General features: G+C 46.8%; 1 protein-coding gene across 5 annotated transcripts in view; it reads right to left on the bottom strand.

Moving 5' to 3' along the window:
* Positions 1–448: 448 nt before the first annotated feature.
* LUC7L3 (LUC7 like 3 pre-mRNA splicing factor) overlaps positions 449–15,781 on the bottom strand; it is a 33,831-nt gene continuing 18,498 nt past the window's right edge. The window contains exons 2-12 of one of the 5 annotated variants that reach the window (XM_038756996.1): positions 14,547–14,613; positions 12,525–12,564; positions 11,573–11,717; positions 11,186–11,260; positions 11,001–11,105; positions 9,507–9,668; positions 9,084–9,367; positions 6,460–6,620; positions 2,497–2,637; positions 2,286–2,391; positions 449–1,839 (exon numbers count right to left, since the gene is read on the bottom strand). In XM_038756996.1, coding sequence (XP_038612924.1) covers positions 1,815–1,839; positions 2,286–2,391; positions 2,497–2,637; positions 6,460–6,620; positions 9,084–9,367; positions 9,507–9,668; positions 11,001–11,105; positions 11,186–11,260; positions 11,573–11,717; positions 12,525–12,564; positions 14,547–14,613 — 1,311 coding nt within the window. In that variant the 3' untranslated portion in view covers positions 449–1,814. Of the gene's footprint in view, positions 2,415–2,443; positions 2,638–6,459; positions 6,621–9,083; positions 9,368–9,506; positions 9,669–11,000; positions 11,106–11,185; positions 11,261–11,572; positions 11,718–12,524; positions 12,565–14,546; positions 14,614–15,781 lie in introns of all 5 variants that reach the window. The other 4 variants (XM_038756995.1, XM_038756998.1, XM_038756999.1 and 1 more) reach the window with 4 other exon arrangements.

Below are 15,781 nucleotides of genomic sequence, written 5' to 3'. Positions count from 1 at the left end.
TTAGGGCGGAGGGAGCGAAACCATCCATGCTGGTTTTCAGTATTTTAAAGTGATGGTTTTTTCTGACAAGTTTGTGCGTGTGTGTGTGTTGGGGGGGGGGGACTTTTCCGAGTGTACAGTAACGGAATGCTTCGATTTCTCTTGCACTTTTTTAGGAGGGGGTAATACAAGATGGAAACAGACGGGACAGCGTCGGTGGAAAAGGGAAATTCAACTTTATTCATTAAATCACGACTCCCCCCCGCAAGAGGGGGAACCTCATTATCTGTGCTAGAACAAGTCACCGTCACTTTTTAACAGGATTGATCAAATACTGAAACGCTACAGACGCTCCTCGGCTAGGAGGTAAGTAATAATGATGAAAGTTGGGGGGCTGAGTTTGGAGACAAGAATGACTTTATTAGTAAAGAGTTACTTCTAAAACCTTGCAATGACAGAGACAATCAAATCTGTAACAGAAAGTCAAAGATACTTTATTTTCACTTCTATATCAAGAAGAAGCTAAGTAGAGCAGTAAAAATGGGATTTTTTTTTTTAGTTTGATTCACACAAATACTAACATTAATTCCCGTTTTCAAAGTCCAAGAATGAAAACTTGCAAATTCAACACTGAGCAAGCCACCTGTTTAGGTAATTTTTTTTTTTTCATAAAAAGTCTTAAAGAAAAAGAATATGATACAGGACCTAAATTCTCAGTGGCATGTATGGATGGATGTATGCTATGAACATTTTCTGCACTCTGGGCCGTCACATCAGTCCTGAATTATTTTAATTAAAAAAAAAACCAAAACTATCTGGGCCTTTTAACTTTTTCTATGCCACTACAGCTTTCTTTCACCTCATTTTAAAGACGCTCTTCATTGCAGGCGGTCTTCAGAATTCTTCCGAAAGTCTTCGTAGCGTGGCCCTAGAATGCAAAATTGGGGAAAAAAATGGATTAGTAGACCACCCGGCACGAGTTCATTGTGTGCTAGTATTGTATTATATACGGGTATCTATGTGAATATTTTTTTTTTTTTTTTAGACTGCTGGCCCAGACCTTAAGACTTAGTGCTACTAGGGCACCCAGGCAGGTGGGAGTGGGTAAATCCAAAGCTGCTGGAGTGTTTTTAAAAGCCGCAGGCCTTAGGACCCGTTCACCCCTAGGCTTGGACTGGAAAGAATTAAATGCCTTGCCTCTATCCTAGGATAGGAATGTTCACTTTTCCCAAGCCAAAGAGGTTGCCAAGTAGTAGTTAGGCAAGGCTCACCACAATTGGAGAGTTTTCAGAACGTGGGGTGAGTGGAGAGGCTGAGTTGTTTGGAAAAAAAAAAAAAACCCAACAAAACAAACCCAAGACTCTTGTCACTATAAAAAACACAGCTTAAGAGTTTCCTGGTATTAGCCACTGATATTTTGCCTTACGCATATCAGCCAACAGATTTGTGGGCTGACTGTACGGTCTCCTACACAGTAGGAAAAATTAAACACATACCTCTTAAAGACTTGCATTGCATTGAATGTGACAAGGCGAGTATTATGGAGGGTTTATGGAATTAAAAACTCTTAAAGATATCTAATTCTGGGCATCACTGCATCCCTACACACAGTTGAAAAAAAATTCCATTCTGTTAACATTCGGTTTACAGTTTTTACACAATACACACAAAATCAGCTTCCTTTTTCACTGCTCGTCAACAATGAGAAGAGTACACAACAGTCAGCTTAAAGAGTACAGGCAACAGCATTCAAACATGGATGTGGGTAGAGAAAGGAGTACCTGGCATGAGTACCTGCTTAGTTTGACTGAATCCTGGATTTTTAATTTGGCTTTTCATGGGCCGCTCACAACACCAACGCTGTGTGAGGGATGGTAGTCAGCTGCAATAATTCATAAACCCTACACTTCCATCAATCCAATGCTACTGGGTCTCGAGTTACAGAACAAACTGCATTAGAATGCAAGGCAATAAAGCAAAAAAAAAAACTAGAAACATCCTGGACACAGAAATACTAGCAGTTTAAATCAAGCAAAGTCGTCCAACATGTGCCTCGGAGAGATTTTTAAGTACTTAAAGCAAATGATTCTGCCAATGAACCAACAGAATATGGACTTATTAAAAAAAAGAAAAAATAAAAAACAGTTCAACCTTTTTTTTTTTTCCCTTAAAAAAAGAGAAATGACAGCAAAATCCCTAAAAAAAAGGATAATTAAATGTTCTATGTGGGCGACAGGTTCCAAAGAGGCACACTACCGGGCGGGGACCCGAGCCTGCTACGAGAGAGCGGAGACGAAACAATGTACCTCAAAATGTTTTGCACGGCTACACTGTCTTTTCCTTCAGAAGGTGCTTTTGTAAGTCTTCTTACTTGGCTTAGCTCCGTCTTCATCTGTGCATACTTACGCTGCACTGTCAAACAGTAACAAAGAGCCCTAATCAAAGGGAGAAATAATGCACTTACCTCTGTCTGATCTGAGGTCTTATCAGATCAGTTTTAATTGGACTGAGTGTCACCTTCAGATTTAATGTCTTCACTGGTCCCATTGACCTCATTCTTAGAATCACTTTCCTTCGCGTCCGTGTTTGGGTCTTCACTCTGTTTTTCTCGACTACCGGACTTCACACTACTTTTTTTATCATCAGAGCCCCTCTTTTCTGCCATGAGAGAAGACATTGACCGTGGATTTCACCGGAATATACAACCAGCCCGAACTGGGGAGAGAGGGGCGCCCAGGGAATCGCGGGTCACGTTTGGGGTTCGGTGGGGGAGGGAGGCAAAACTGAAGGGGGCCTTAATTTAGCGTTGGGATGGTCACCAAAAACAACAAAACGGTTTGACGGGAAATGAGGAGGTGACGGTCCCCTTCAGCCCCAGGAAATCAATGAGCTTCCTGGTGGGTGAGGAATTTCCAACAAGCGAGAAGCGGAGAAGCGGGCAAAGCTCAATGTTTGTCTCTGGTGCTAGAAGAGACTAAACGACATGAACCAGCATTTAAAACAACAAACGGTTTGACGGGAAATGAAGAGGTGATGGTCCCCCTCAGCCCCAGGAAATCAATGAGCTTCCTGGTGGGTGAGGCATTTCCAACAAGCGAGAAGCGGCAAAGCTCAATGTTTGTCTCTGGTGTTAGAAGAGACTAAACACTATGAACCAGCATTTATGCGGCAATACGTCACAGTTTTAAAGTTGTTGAAAAGAAAAAATAAGGGGCACCAATCAGAAGTGGAACCGTGAAAGGTCCACGGGGGTGTCATTCGAGGATCAAAGCCGGAGTGCTAGGAAAAGTTTCCCAAACCCCCAGAAGAACGGTTCTCTGTTGGTTTGGACTAGCCAGGCGGTTCATCTCCTGAGCCACAAATAGTGTCCGGAGCAGGAGGAGCGCTCTGCCCACAGAAAGCTCCAGACAGATCCCCATGGGGCGGAGGAAAGCCAGGCAGACGGCCTCTCGAGAACCGAAGCTCGGCACGGGGCCCCGTTCGCCCAGAGCCGTGCCCTGAGGGACTTGGGCTGGTACTCTCTGAACACAGACAATTCCCGTTGGGCCTTTTGGACTGCTCCGGTGCCCGAGGAGCTCCAAAGAGGAAAAGGCTACTATCTGTCCCGACGGGAGACTCAGAAGCTAAGTCGGTCCCGTAAGCTTGCCCCCCGCTCAAGGCAGGCGTGGACGACGACATATCACGAGACAGTTACAATGCGTGGCGGAAGGAGAACGACAGATAGGAATATAAGGTGGATCTCTGGAAAGAAAGCGAAGCTCAATCCTCTTAATTTCAATTAGGTCACTACGATTGCTCGATGTCTCGCTGACTGCACGATGCATCAAGTGCCTGTTTGGGCCAAGGGAGTTCAGCTCCCAGACTTTTAAAATTTATGTTTGGCCAGACAAATGCGACACTTATAAATGTAATTAACTGCAAACCCAACCAAGGACAAACTCGAGTGAATTTTCAAGGACTGTTTTTGAGCCTCTCTGTCCCTGCACGAAGAAACAGGAACATCCTTTTTCATTCTTCACAGTTTAAGGCGTTTTTACTTTTTCTTTTGTATTTGTTGAGTGCTTACTTATGTGCCAGGCACTGTACTAAGCGCTGGATTAGACTCGCGCTAATCATACTGGACACAGCCCACGCCCTACATGGGGCTCACAGTCTTAACCTCCATTTTACAGATGAGGTAACTGTGGTGCAGAGAGCTTAAGTGACTTGCCCAAGGTCACACAGGAGACAAGTGACAGAGCCGGGATTAGAACCCAGGTCCTCTGACCTCCAGACCATGCAGCTTCTCGTGATTTTAGGGACGTTAAGAGCCGTCGGTTGTCAAGCCAGGAAGCCAGTGTCTTGAGGCACCGCATGCGTTGCTCTCCCCGTCCAGTCAAGGGATCAACCAGAGTGGCAAGTCACTGGGCATCAGTCACGTTGACCCCAGAGCGGGGGGCCTTTTTCAATCATGAAAAACAGGTTACTGGAAGAGGAACCCGTATGCTTCCTGGAGACTTTAATGGCCAATTCAGGCTGGAGCAGTTTAGGAACTGGAAAAGAACTCCATTTCGGCAGGTGACCAGGCCTAACCATCCCATCTCCGCCGGACTAGGCTCTTCAACCCACCTGGAGGTTTGGTCATCAGCAAAACGGACCGCCCACATTTCCTAGTCCTTTACTGTTTGAGGGCTGTTGGAGGCTCTGAACTTCATTCCAGGCTGTGGGCAATATTAACAGGTGCACAAAACCAGGAAAGGCAGTATCACAGAAAGGGTCAAGTTTTCCTCCTGACTGTTCCTCTAGCTCGTCAGTGAAGGGAGGAGAGAGCCACAGAGGACATTAATCGTGGGGCCAACAGGACCTGGGTCTGCCCTGCCTGCCAGGAAAGATGGAAAGAGATCCCAGACAGAGACAGACACACTCTTACACACAGTAGGACGGATAAAGCCGATTTTAGTAGCCCGGGTCAAATGTGGCACCCGTGCACACAGATAAAGGCAGTGCAAAGTAACAAGCTCAGCATCTCGGGAACCAATATGATGTTTCTCGTCTCGCGTCACATCAACCGATTACAAACCACGCTAAGCACCCGAGGGCCCCAGACTCTCAGGGAACAACAACTTGATTCATTAGCCCACCCGCTGCAATGGGAAAGAAGCCTAAAGCCAGGAATCTAGAAGAGGAAAAGGCTCTCCTCCACAGGGCACACACTCGGCACAAATGTGGGGAAGTCTGGAAAAATCCAGGGAGCGGTGAGCGAACCCAGGGGAGGGGTAAGAGATGAGAAGACTCAGGGGAGGAAGAAAGAAGCGACACACCTTCGGTATTACTAGCCACCCTTTGGGATTTCTCTTAAACCACAACTGCCAGGCCAGCTCCCTACAGGAACATGAAAACCAAGAAGAAACCTTTTAGAGTAAACTGTTTTAAGGGACCGATATCTGAAATGGGGAAGTTGCCAATGACAAAAAAATAAATAAATAACCATACCGGTTCCCGTTATTACAGAGAAGCAAGGTAGTTAGTGGACCCGGAGCCAGGCACCTCTTTCAAAATGTGCGGTATATTGGAATGGAGCTGGCTAAAAGAGAAAAAAATACCAAGTCCTACATCTGGGCAGCAAAAGAAAGGCGGCTTTGTTCTGGTGAAAAATCCGTACCTCAATTTTTGCCTCAGAAAAAAAGAAGGCCCCGATCTACACACCTCTCTACAAATGAGACTGAAAAATATTTACGTAATTGGAAAATCTCTGCTGACTCCACCTGCAGCCCAAGTGAAAGAGAGCCGAATTCGCTACAACCGGCATTGCTCTGTAAACAACCAGAGAACATTCCTTAAAATAGCCTGGGTTTCTTTGCCTGATGGGACTCTGGAGTTCCTCTCTCACCCTGGGGACAATGGTTGTGAGGGAATGAGGGGGTGGCGGTAGGCCAGTGGCACCTCAAATCCCCAGCTGCTCCCGCGGTGTTGTGGCCATGCGCGTGAAGGGAAGAGCAGCAGCTTCGTCCGTGCCAGGGGCCGGGGCACGGAAGTGCCAGCCAAGCCCCAGCTACACCCCCAGAGGGGCAGGAGAGAAGGTTCTTTGCCCACTCGGCTCTCTAAAACTTTCCCAAATGGAGTCCTGACTCTCCTCCCACTCCCGCAAACTAGCAGAGAACATTCCTGGGAGGTTGTCTAGATGCCGCCAAACCAGCACTCCCCGGAGATCCACTTCGCTCAGCCAATTCTCTCCCAAAAGCAGCTGGGGAAGGACGAGGAGAGGGAGAGGGAGGTTGATGGTGCTCCAGAGGCCTCCCGTGCCTAGTCCAAGCCAGCTAGGAAGCACCCGTGGGGCTGGAAAAGACGGGAGGGCCGGGGGGAAGGTTGTGATTTCACGATTCTCCCAAGCCTCGGCCTCTCTCAGGGAAAAAAACGGTCCACGGATCCCTCTCTTGTCCCCGGAAGAGTAAAGATGAGTGCAGGGGAACACAATCTTGTAAAATTCTCAGGTGAACTAACCTTTCTCCTTAGATTTCCTATCTTGTTCTCTGTCCCGACTTTTGCTTCTATGCTTGTAGGATTTCCGATCTCGACTTTTCGATCTTCTTCGATCCCGACTGCGAGATCTATGTTTCCTTTCTGACCGATCGTGGCTTCTGCTTCGTCGGCGATCTCTGCTCCTTAATAATTGGGGGACGGAGAAGGATATTGAGTTTCTACCACGAGTCAAAGAAAACAACTTAACATTTTCTAACTAGGACGCGTTAAACTGTGTAGGAGGAACCTGCCCACCAATTTGCCTAGCCCAGTATTTACAGCCTAACCAGGATGATGTCATTTGGTAAAACAGATAGGGTTTTTCAGTCCTGAAACCCACTGGTTTAGCTAAAAAGTCAAGCACCACCAGGAAGCAGGTGGCCTACTGGAAAAAGCACAGGCCTGGGAATCAGAGGACCTGGTTCTAATCCCAGATCCGCCACTTGCCTGCTGTGTGGGCCTTGGGCAAGTCACCTAACTTCTCGGTGCCTCAACACCATCACTTGCAAAATGGGGATTAATTAATAATAATAATGATGGCACGTGTTAAACGCTTACTACGTGCAAAGCACTGTTCTAAGCGCTGGGGGGATACAAGGTGATCAGGTTGTCCCACGTGGGGCTCACAGTCTTCACCCCCATTTTACAGAAGAGGGAACTGAGGCTCAGAGAAGTTAAGTGACTTGCCCAAGATCACACAGCAGACGTACGGCAGAGCTGGGATTAGAACCCATGACCTCTGGCTCCCAAGCCCGTGCTCTTTCCACTGAGCCACGCTGACTACTGGTCCTCTCCTACTTAACTGTGAACCCCATGTGTGACCTGATTATCCTATACTAACCCCAGTGTTTAGTACAGAAATTGGCAGAAAGTAAGCACTCAATAGCATTATACTATTAATAATAATAATAATAAAAGAACAAGTATTTTACTGCATGCGTGCTAAGACCTTTTCCTTAACACTTATGGTTATATTCTATGGCAATTTAAAAAAGGGTGTTTTTCTTAGGAATCTTCTTCAGTGCACTTGGAACAAAGTCATACAGATGCTTATTATCACTAATTGCTCAGTAACGTTGGAGCAACCACTTCCTCTCTCTTCTGAAGTGGGGAAGGGGAGTAGAGCAGAGAACAAGGAGATGTCTGCTGAGACTATGCCACCAATGGTCACAGACTACCAAGGTGGCAACCCTGGCAACCGCCCGCGGATCTCGCGGCCAACAGAAACTTCTCACCAGGGGCTTTAAAGCACTCGATCAGCTCATCCCATCCTGCCTCACCTCACAAATCTACTGCAGCCCAGCCCGTTTACTACTCTCTTCTGCTGCCAGTTTCCTCACTGTGTTCTGATCTTGTCTATCTCACCAATGACGCCTTTTAAATGTCCCCTCCTTAGCCTGGAACTCCCTCCCCCGCCATTTACGCCAGACCACCCCTCTCTCCATCTTCAGAGCAAAATTAAGGTCACATCTTCTCCACGAAACCTTCCTTCTTTTCTGCTGTTCACGCTCCCTTCTGCATCGTCTATGCTCGTGGATCTGTGACCTTTGGACATTTGATATTCGCCCCAACCCCACGGAATTAATGCACATACATATCTTTAAATTACTTCTTCATATAAATGTCTGTCAGCCCCTCTAGACTGTAAGCTCACTATGGGCAAGGAACGTGCTTGCTAATTCCCTTGTATTGTACTCTCTCAAGCACTTAGAACAGTGCTCTGCACATAGTAAGCGCTCAATAAATACCACTGATTGACCTACCGTGCTACAGGGCACCAGCACTGTATTGTGACTTCTTTTGCCATGGATGACTCTGGCAGCAAAATTTCTCAGCATGCACTTGGGAAACCCCCAGCACCATAAATCAATCAATCCCTCTAGGCAGGTTCTCAGTTCTGGAGTCTAACAACTGAACCTCACCTGCCATTTGGAAGACTCCATTATCATTTTCTCTCAAGGTCTCAAAAATCTTCACAGAACTAGAGGTCTGGAAAGCTCCTAGAAATGCTCTTCAGCTGATCTTTATTTTACAAATCAACTTCACCCTCCTGACTGAAGTTCTCATCTTAAAAAATTTAGTGCCGTGCATCGCACACTTATTATGTGATGGAAGTTGTAAGGTTGTCCTCTAAACTACAAGCTCCTTTGTGGGCAGGGAATGTCTCTACCAACTGTTATATTGTATTCTCTCAAGGGCTTAGTGGAGTGCTCTGCATACAATAAGCGCTTGTTAAATGCAATTGATTGATTGAGCATTGGGAAGGACAAAGGGCTCACCAGCCAAGAGAGAGGGAAGAGCAGGTACCTGACCCCCATTTTAGGCAGGAGGGAGTGACCTGCCCCAGGTGCCACGGCAGCCCAGTGGCAGAGCTGAGACTAGAACCCAGAACTCTTGACTCCGGGATCATGCTGTCCCTAGGACCTCCCTTCACAAAAAGCAACTGTAGAGACTAACGGGGAAACCCACCCAACACCGGCTGCCCTGCAAGCCGGAGTGCGGAAATTCACCCCTGATCCCTGTGTGCGCACGCGCAGATGTTGTGTTTTTGTCTCTGTGCGTGCATGCACAAGTTTAAGCACCCTCCAACCCAAGGCTGGCACTACCTGCTTCGCCTCCGGTCTCGACTCCTTGATCGCTTGTGGTCCTGGGATCTGCTGCCCCTGCGGTCCGACGCCCGGCTCGAGTGTCTGCTGCGGGAGCGACTCCGCTTACGCCGCTCCCGGTCCCGAGCCCGCTCCTTCTCGCGTTCTTCCTCTTCCCTGCGTCTCTTCCGTTCCCTTTCTTCTCTCTCGCGCTCCCTCTCCTTCTCACGCTCTTCCCGTTCCTGTTTCTCTTTTTTCAAGCGGTCGTCGCGCTCTGGCTCTTCAGTTCGTTTCCTTAATTTTTCCTTTTCAAAAACAGAACGGAGTTCCCCAAGGGTGAGTCACCCCCGCTGGCTGGAAGGGGAGGAAGCCAGGCTCGTGGCCAGACCGGCGCCAAAAGGGCAAACACGAGCTCTGGCTCGGCGGAGGGAAGTGGGTGCTTACCTTTAACTCTTCCACCGTAGCTTTGATTTTGGCATAGCCCATGTGCTGCTTCCCCATCAAGTGGTCGTCGACCCGGGACTGGGCATCTCCCACAATCAGAAAAGCTCCGCACACTTCACACACTTCCATTTGCTTTTCTTGGGCAGCGAAGCTTTCGATTGTCTGAAACGAGAGAGGGGAGTTCTAGGGAGCTGTGGGCCAAGAGGATGGGAGCCCACCTGCCTGGCTAAAAACTGCAATCACACCTATCTATTTGGAGCATCAACCCATCTGCTCTGAGAAGAGTGGAGGTGGGGGGTGGTGGGAGAAGCTGGGACGGTGTGTTTGTGTATGTTTGGGGAGGAGGGGAGTATTTGTAAAATGACAGAGGGACAAGGAAGAGCAACGGGAAAGCATATGACCGGAGACATAAGATGTCCTCCCGCAGCATCTCCACAATCCTGGAAGGGGGGGGGGGTGCTTCCCTGTTGCCCACACCTGGGAGGTGGGTGTTTTTACAGACACAAGAGACTATCCAGTTTTTAAAGAGCTCTGGGCAGTCAATCAATCGTGTTCACTGATTGCTTACTGTGAGCAGAGCACTGAACTAAGCGCTTGGGGGTACTACACAACAGCACTGGTAGACACAAAACAGGCTTACAATCCAACTGGCTGACTCCTTCCAACCCCAGGGGTGTCGGCATAAACACAGGTTAGCTACCACATTGTTTTCAGAGGGATATGAGAGGGTGGCAGGGGAGGAGGTAAAGGAGACAGACGAAAAAGGGAGCAAAGAGAAAAGCCTAAGCTTAGGCGTTCCTGCCTCAGGGTATCCCCTTTCCCTGGAGATAAGATGTGAATGGGGCTGGGAGCATGAGGCTGCTGCGGAGGGGAGGAACCCCAGGGGCATCCTCAATCAGTCAGTGGTATTTGAGTGCTTAATGTGTGCAGAGCGCTATACAACAGAGTTGGAAGACATATTCTCTGCCCAAAAGAGCTTACAGTCTAAGAACAATTGTGGTATTTGTTAAGTGCCTACTATGGGCCAGTCACTGTCGTTAAGTGCTGGGGTGGATAAAAGCCAATGGGCTTGGACACAGTCCCTGTCCCACAAGGGGCTCGCAGTCTTAATCCCATTTTTCAGATGAGGTAACAGGCCCAGAGAAATTAAGTGACTTGCTCAAGTTCACACAGCAGACAAACCTTGCTCTATCCACTAGGCCATGCTGCTTCTCTGTCTAGAACAGACATTAAAATAAACTACAGATGGGTATGTACTTAAGTGCTGTGGGACTGAGGGCGGGGTGAATGTCAAATACTTAAAGTTTTCAGATCCTGTTTTGCTGACGTGTATAATAATGCTTTGCTAGATTCAAGCTTCATCAAAGGCATGATCTTCCTGCTCAAACGGAAGTGTTCTTTTGGGTTTCTTCTCCCGTTTGATGATAAAATGAGGAACACCTTAAAAAAAAATCCTACGAGAAGGACTGTAAGTCCAAGTTAGCTTTTACTTACTGAAGTTGTAGATCGAAGCAATTCTCTCTCTTCTTTTAACTGCTCAACGAGCTTCATCATTCCTTGTGCCTCTTCAACCTTTCCTTCAGACCCCAGTTCTTCAATCTAAGAAAACCCCACAGGATTCAGACACTTCGACACAACCAACCTGAACATCACCTGACCCAACTCACTCTGATTCTCACCTGTTGCAGAAGCACATCAATTTTATCAGTTAAAACTTGAATCTTCTCTTCATTTTTACCCGTCGGTCCAGCTGCCTGTTGGAAGAAATGGTGCTCGTTATTATATCGGCCACTGATGAAGAGAACCTCCGGCCTGCGACTCTCTGTGCCGCCGGCATTATATAACTGAAATGACCCCGGTCTTAGGGACTCTGCAATCTTCTGACATTTTGGGGAGGCAAACGGAATCCTCACAGAAAAATGCGGGCGGGTTTCCATCCATGACCACCTCCCCTCACTGTGCTGGTTCAACTGGAAGTTACCGCCTGTGAACCAGCAGCTCGGCAATGACGCCAAAAGGGGAAAACAGCAGGGAGCAGGCGGGAGAGGCAGCGTCAGGGGACTCACCCCCGAGGACTGCTGGTTCTGAGACAACGCCAGGCGCGCGTGGCCTCGGCGAATCCGGCGCTCCACCTCGGCCAGCAGACTCTGCAGGTATCTCAGAAAATCTCTCTCGTAGCCAACTTTCATGAAGCGAGAGCTCTTCTCATACCTGGTAAATGAGTACAAGATATGCCCCCATCAGTCTCATTTGGCAGAAGTACGGATACCTAAAGCTGTGCTGACCCAACACAGAGATGAGGTTCAAACCAACAGTTCTGCGGACGTAGATGCTAAAATCTACGGTAGTTTCAGAATGTGCCATTAGCCCACTGGCCACCTGTTCAATGATGGTCTCCTGCTCAATCTGGGGCAGCTTCCCATCTTTTCCCCTCTCCCCCTCAATCCCCTAACCTTGGCAATTCTCAATGAACCCAGTTTTCTTGGTCAGAATGAGGGCACTCAAGTATCCTCTCTTCTCCTCAGTCCTGTCAAGCCACGAGCCAAAGTCAACTGCAGGAAAAGGGTAAGGCACAATACCTCTGGTATATGGGGAGGCAACCCCATCCTGCCTGATTCCCCCTCCAAAGAACAGTTTAATAATAACTTTAAAAGCTAGCCCTACCTCTCCAAGTAGCGATGATGACAATAATAATGGTGGCGTATCTGTAAAGCACCTAGGTCCCAAGTGCCACAGTAAGAACTGGGCAAGATACAAAATAATCACATCAGATACATTCCCTGTCTGCATGGGGCTCTCAGTCTGAATACTAGAAAAGGTACTGAATCCCCATTTTGCAGAGGAGGAAACTGAGGCACAGAGAAGTGACTTGCCCAAGGTACCTTGTAGGCAGGTATGCACGCCAGGATCAGAACCCAGTTCCACCTGCTCCCAAGCCTATACTCTTTCCACTAGGCCACACTGGTTCTACACGTCTGATCATGGTGAATATATATTTTCCACGAAGCAACAACTTACTGTTTTCGTAGATTTTCATCATGAATCTTCTCACATGGACCTGAAAGGAAAGGATAAGAGAGACATGTCTGAGATCACATAGAATCTCCTGGAATTGATAATGCCAGTTTCCACCTCTAAAAATCAGTAATGGGGAGGTGTGGAATGAAAGGAGAAGACCCTGAGGGAGGCTGCCCCGAGGCTCTCCAAGATTTGGGATGAGGCAGGTCAAAGTACCCACATGGGGCCACCTAAACTGAGGACTCCCTTGCTTCTGGGTTGCAACTAGCCAGCTTCCGGGCATATGCATACATATATATCAGAGTGAGTTGGGTCATACATATATATATATATATATATATATATATATATATATGTTTGTACATATTTATCACTCTATTTATTTATTTATTTTGCTTGTACATATCTATCCTATTTATTTTATTTTGTTAGTATGTTTGGTTTTGTTCTCTGTCTCCCCCTTTTAGACTGTGAGCCCACTGCTGGGTACAGACTGTTTCTATATGTTGCCAATTTGTACTTCCCAAGCGCTTAGTACAGTGCTCTGCACATAGTAAGCGCTCAATAAATAGGATTGATGATGATGATGATATGCTCTTATCCTCAAGTGTCCCAGGGCCTCGAAGCCCAGCTGCCCACAGCTGCGAAGCATTTGTATACACTCAGGGGACTGATATCCAGAAAGAGCCCTTAAGAGGAAAATTAAAGCGACTGCAAAACACTCCAACGAGAGAGGTTTAATAAGACCCCTGGACAATGGCATCCCCTAACCGTGAGAATGGGGGCTACGGAAAGTGACCTTAAACTGACCCCTCAAACAAGTGTGCCCTAGACCTAACTAGTCATGTTCTCAGTAAGGGGATGTGGGGGTAAAAGGGAGAGGAAAGACAAGGAAGCAGTACGCTAGCAGGTGAGTTGAGTTCAGGATTCGGGTGCCGACACTCCCCAACGGCAGAAAATTTCTCAGAAGCAGCCTCTCTTAGCACTCCCACAGCCTCTAAATGGGAAGGCCAACAGTAGTCATAGGGGCATTTATTCAGTGCCTGACAGCATTTATTGCTGCACCCTGAACTAAGCACTTGGGAAGTGCAAAATAACAAAGTGACACATTCCCTGCCTACAAGGAGTCTGTACTAACTGGGAAGACAAAAATAGTTTTTTCACTTTGACAGTTGTACATATTTTTGAGCAGACATATAAATTGAGTGCCGAGGAGGGTGTAAATAAGACTGTGTAGGCTAGAGATGGCTGCTGACAGGATGACATTACATGGCTCAGGGTGCTGAGAAACTGTGCAAAGTTTATCGGAGGAGGTGAGATTTTTGGAAGAGAGCTGAAGGCAAGGAAGGACAGAGCTCCAAGCCAGGGGAAAAGCATGAGAGGAAAGATGGAAGCGGGAGCGTCAAGAGTGACTTGGGAAGGTTGGCTTGGGAAGGGCAAAGACGGAAGGTTGGCTAATAGCTGGTGAAATGAGCAGTTGGGTTGGAGGAAAGCTTTGAAGCCAATTGTGCAGAGTTTTTGTTTGATGAGAAAAGACACTGGAAGCCAGGAGGAATTTGAGGAGAGGAGAGATGAGGGATAGGAAAGGCATTAGTAGTCTTAACAATATTAAAGAAAACTACATTCTAGAATTTAAACAATGTCTCCTAGATCCCCTGATCCAGGGGGCTGATAGAACTTCAGAGAAAACAATAGCTACATTAGAAGTTAATTTAAAATGAAGTGCAGCTTCATCTTTAAAGCTCCTCTAATGAATTCCTTCTCTCTTTCCTAGAAGCTGGTGGGCTCCAAAACTCAACTAATATGATTTTAGGATTGTCAAGTGTTTATATTGTATCTGAACATGTGGATTTTTAAATTCAAAACACAAGGGACTGAGTTATGTTTCTTCTTTCAAATTGGCTCGCAGGCTACAGAAGTTAAAAGTTTTAATTATTGGTAAACTTAAAGAAAATATTTTTTCGTACCGTGGAAAACGAGATGAAAAAAACTCACACTAATTAAAAAAACAAATTAACTTACCCAGATCAGAGCGGGTATTTGTAAACAATTCGGCAGGACAAAAACCGCAGAGATAATATTTACAAACCTATGGAAGACAAAAAGAGTATATTACTTCATACCTACATTTAATCCATTTAATGAAAGGATTTAATTTAGCCTTTTGGGAGACAGTATCAGATTCTATCCTGCATTACAAAACCCCACCTTCAAGCCAGCAAGTTTGAGGGCCCGAGGCTGGCTCAAATTCAATCCAGTCTAAACCCAAGGGGCACTGGAAAAATTGTAACCTAGGCTATATTTAAATCCCAGGTCGCACACAGGCTCAAGACGGTCCGTTACCACTGAGTCTGAACTGTAATGGGCAGGCCCAGCTTTTTGACAGTCGTTAGACAGGTATTACGCAGCGCAGTCCAGCCCCACTATCAATTTGCAAAAGCGGACTTCTAATGGGGACTCACCTATACGCTTACTTCAAAAGTACCCGGGGAGCTAAAACGGCAGCTGCGGCAATGCATTTGGAGAAGGTGGCCCAGCACCCAGTGGACTACATGTCTACTCCAGCACTTAAAATATTGCTTGGCACATAGTAAGCACTTAACAGTACACATAACAGGCACATAGTAGGCATCTGGAGAACCCAGCATGGCTAAGTAGATAGAAGGACCCGGGTTCTAATTCTGGCTCCGCCACATGTCTGCTGTGTGACCTTGGGCAAGTCATTTAACTTCTCTGGGCCTCAGTTATTTAGTCAGAAAAATAGGAATAAGAGTGTGAGCCCTACGTGGGAAAGGGATTGGGTCCAACCTGATTAACTCGTATCTACCCCAGTGCTTAGAACAGTGCTTGGAACATAGTAAGTGCTTAAATATCATAATAACAATAATAATCCAAATTGCACTGCAGCAAGTAACACTTTAGCTCTCCTTGAGCAACCAACTGTGTAGAAATGATGTGTCTTTCTCCAGAAGAACCACGTATTAAGTCTCGTATAACTGGCCCCGTGCCATTCACACAACTGTTTTCTTCCACTGCATCCCACCCAGACAGCCGGCTTTGTGCCGGCTCCCTGATTCCCCAAGCATAATCTATCTGAAATTGGTTGTGAAAACAAGCATCCTTTGGAGATTGCACCTCCATCTTGGGGCCAGATGGGTGGTTGCTTTTTTTTTTTTTTTTTAAAGAGGATGGAAGTTGGGGTGTGTGGAAAGAACGAGGGAAAGATATAGATCTAGTTTAGCTTGGGGCTTTTTCTG

Source organism: Tachyglossus aculeatus, chromosome 15 (assembly GCF_015852505.1).
Source record: "Tachyglossus aculeatus isolate mTacAcu1 chromosome 15, mTacAcu1.pri, whole genome shotgun sequence".
Classification (NCBI taxonomy): domain Eukaryota; kingdom Metazoa; phylum Chordata; class Mammalia; order Monotremata; family Tachyglossidae; genus Tachyglossus; species Tachyglossus aculeatus.
Note: the sequence above shows the minus strand (reverse complement) of the source record. Positions and strands in the feature narration are given on the sequence as shown.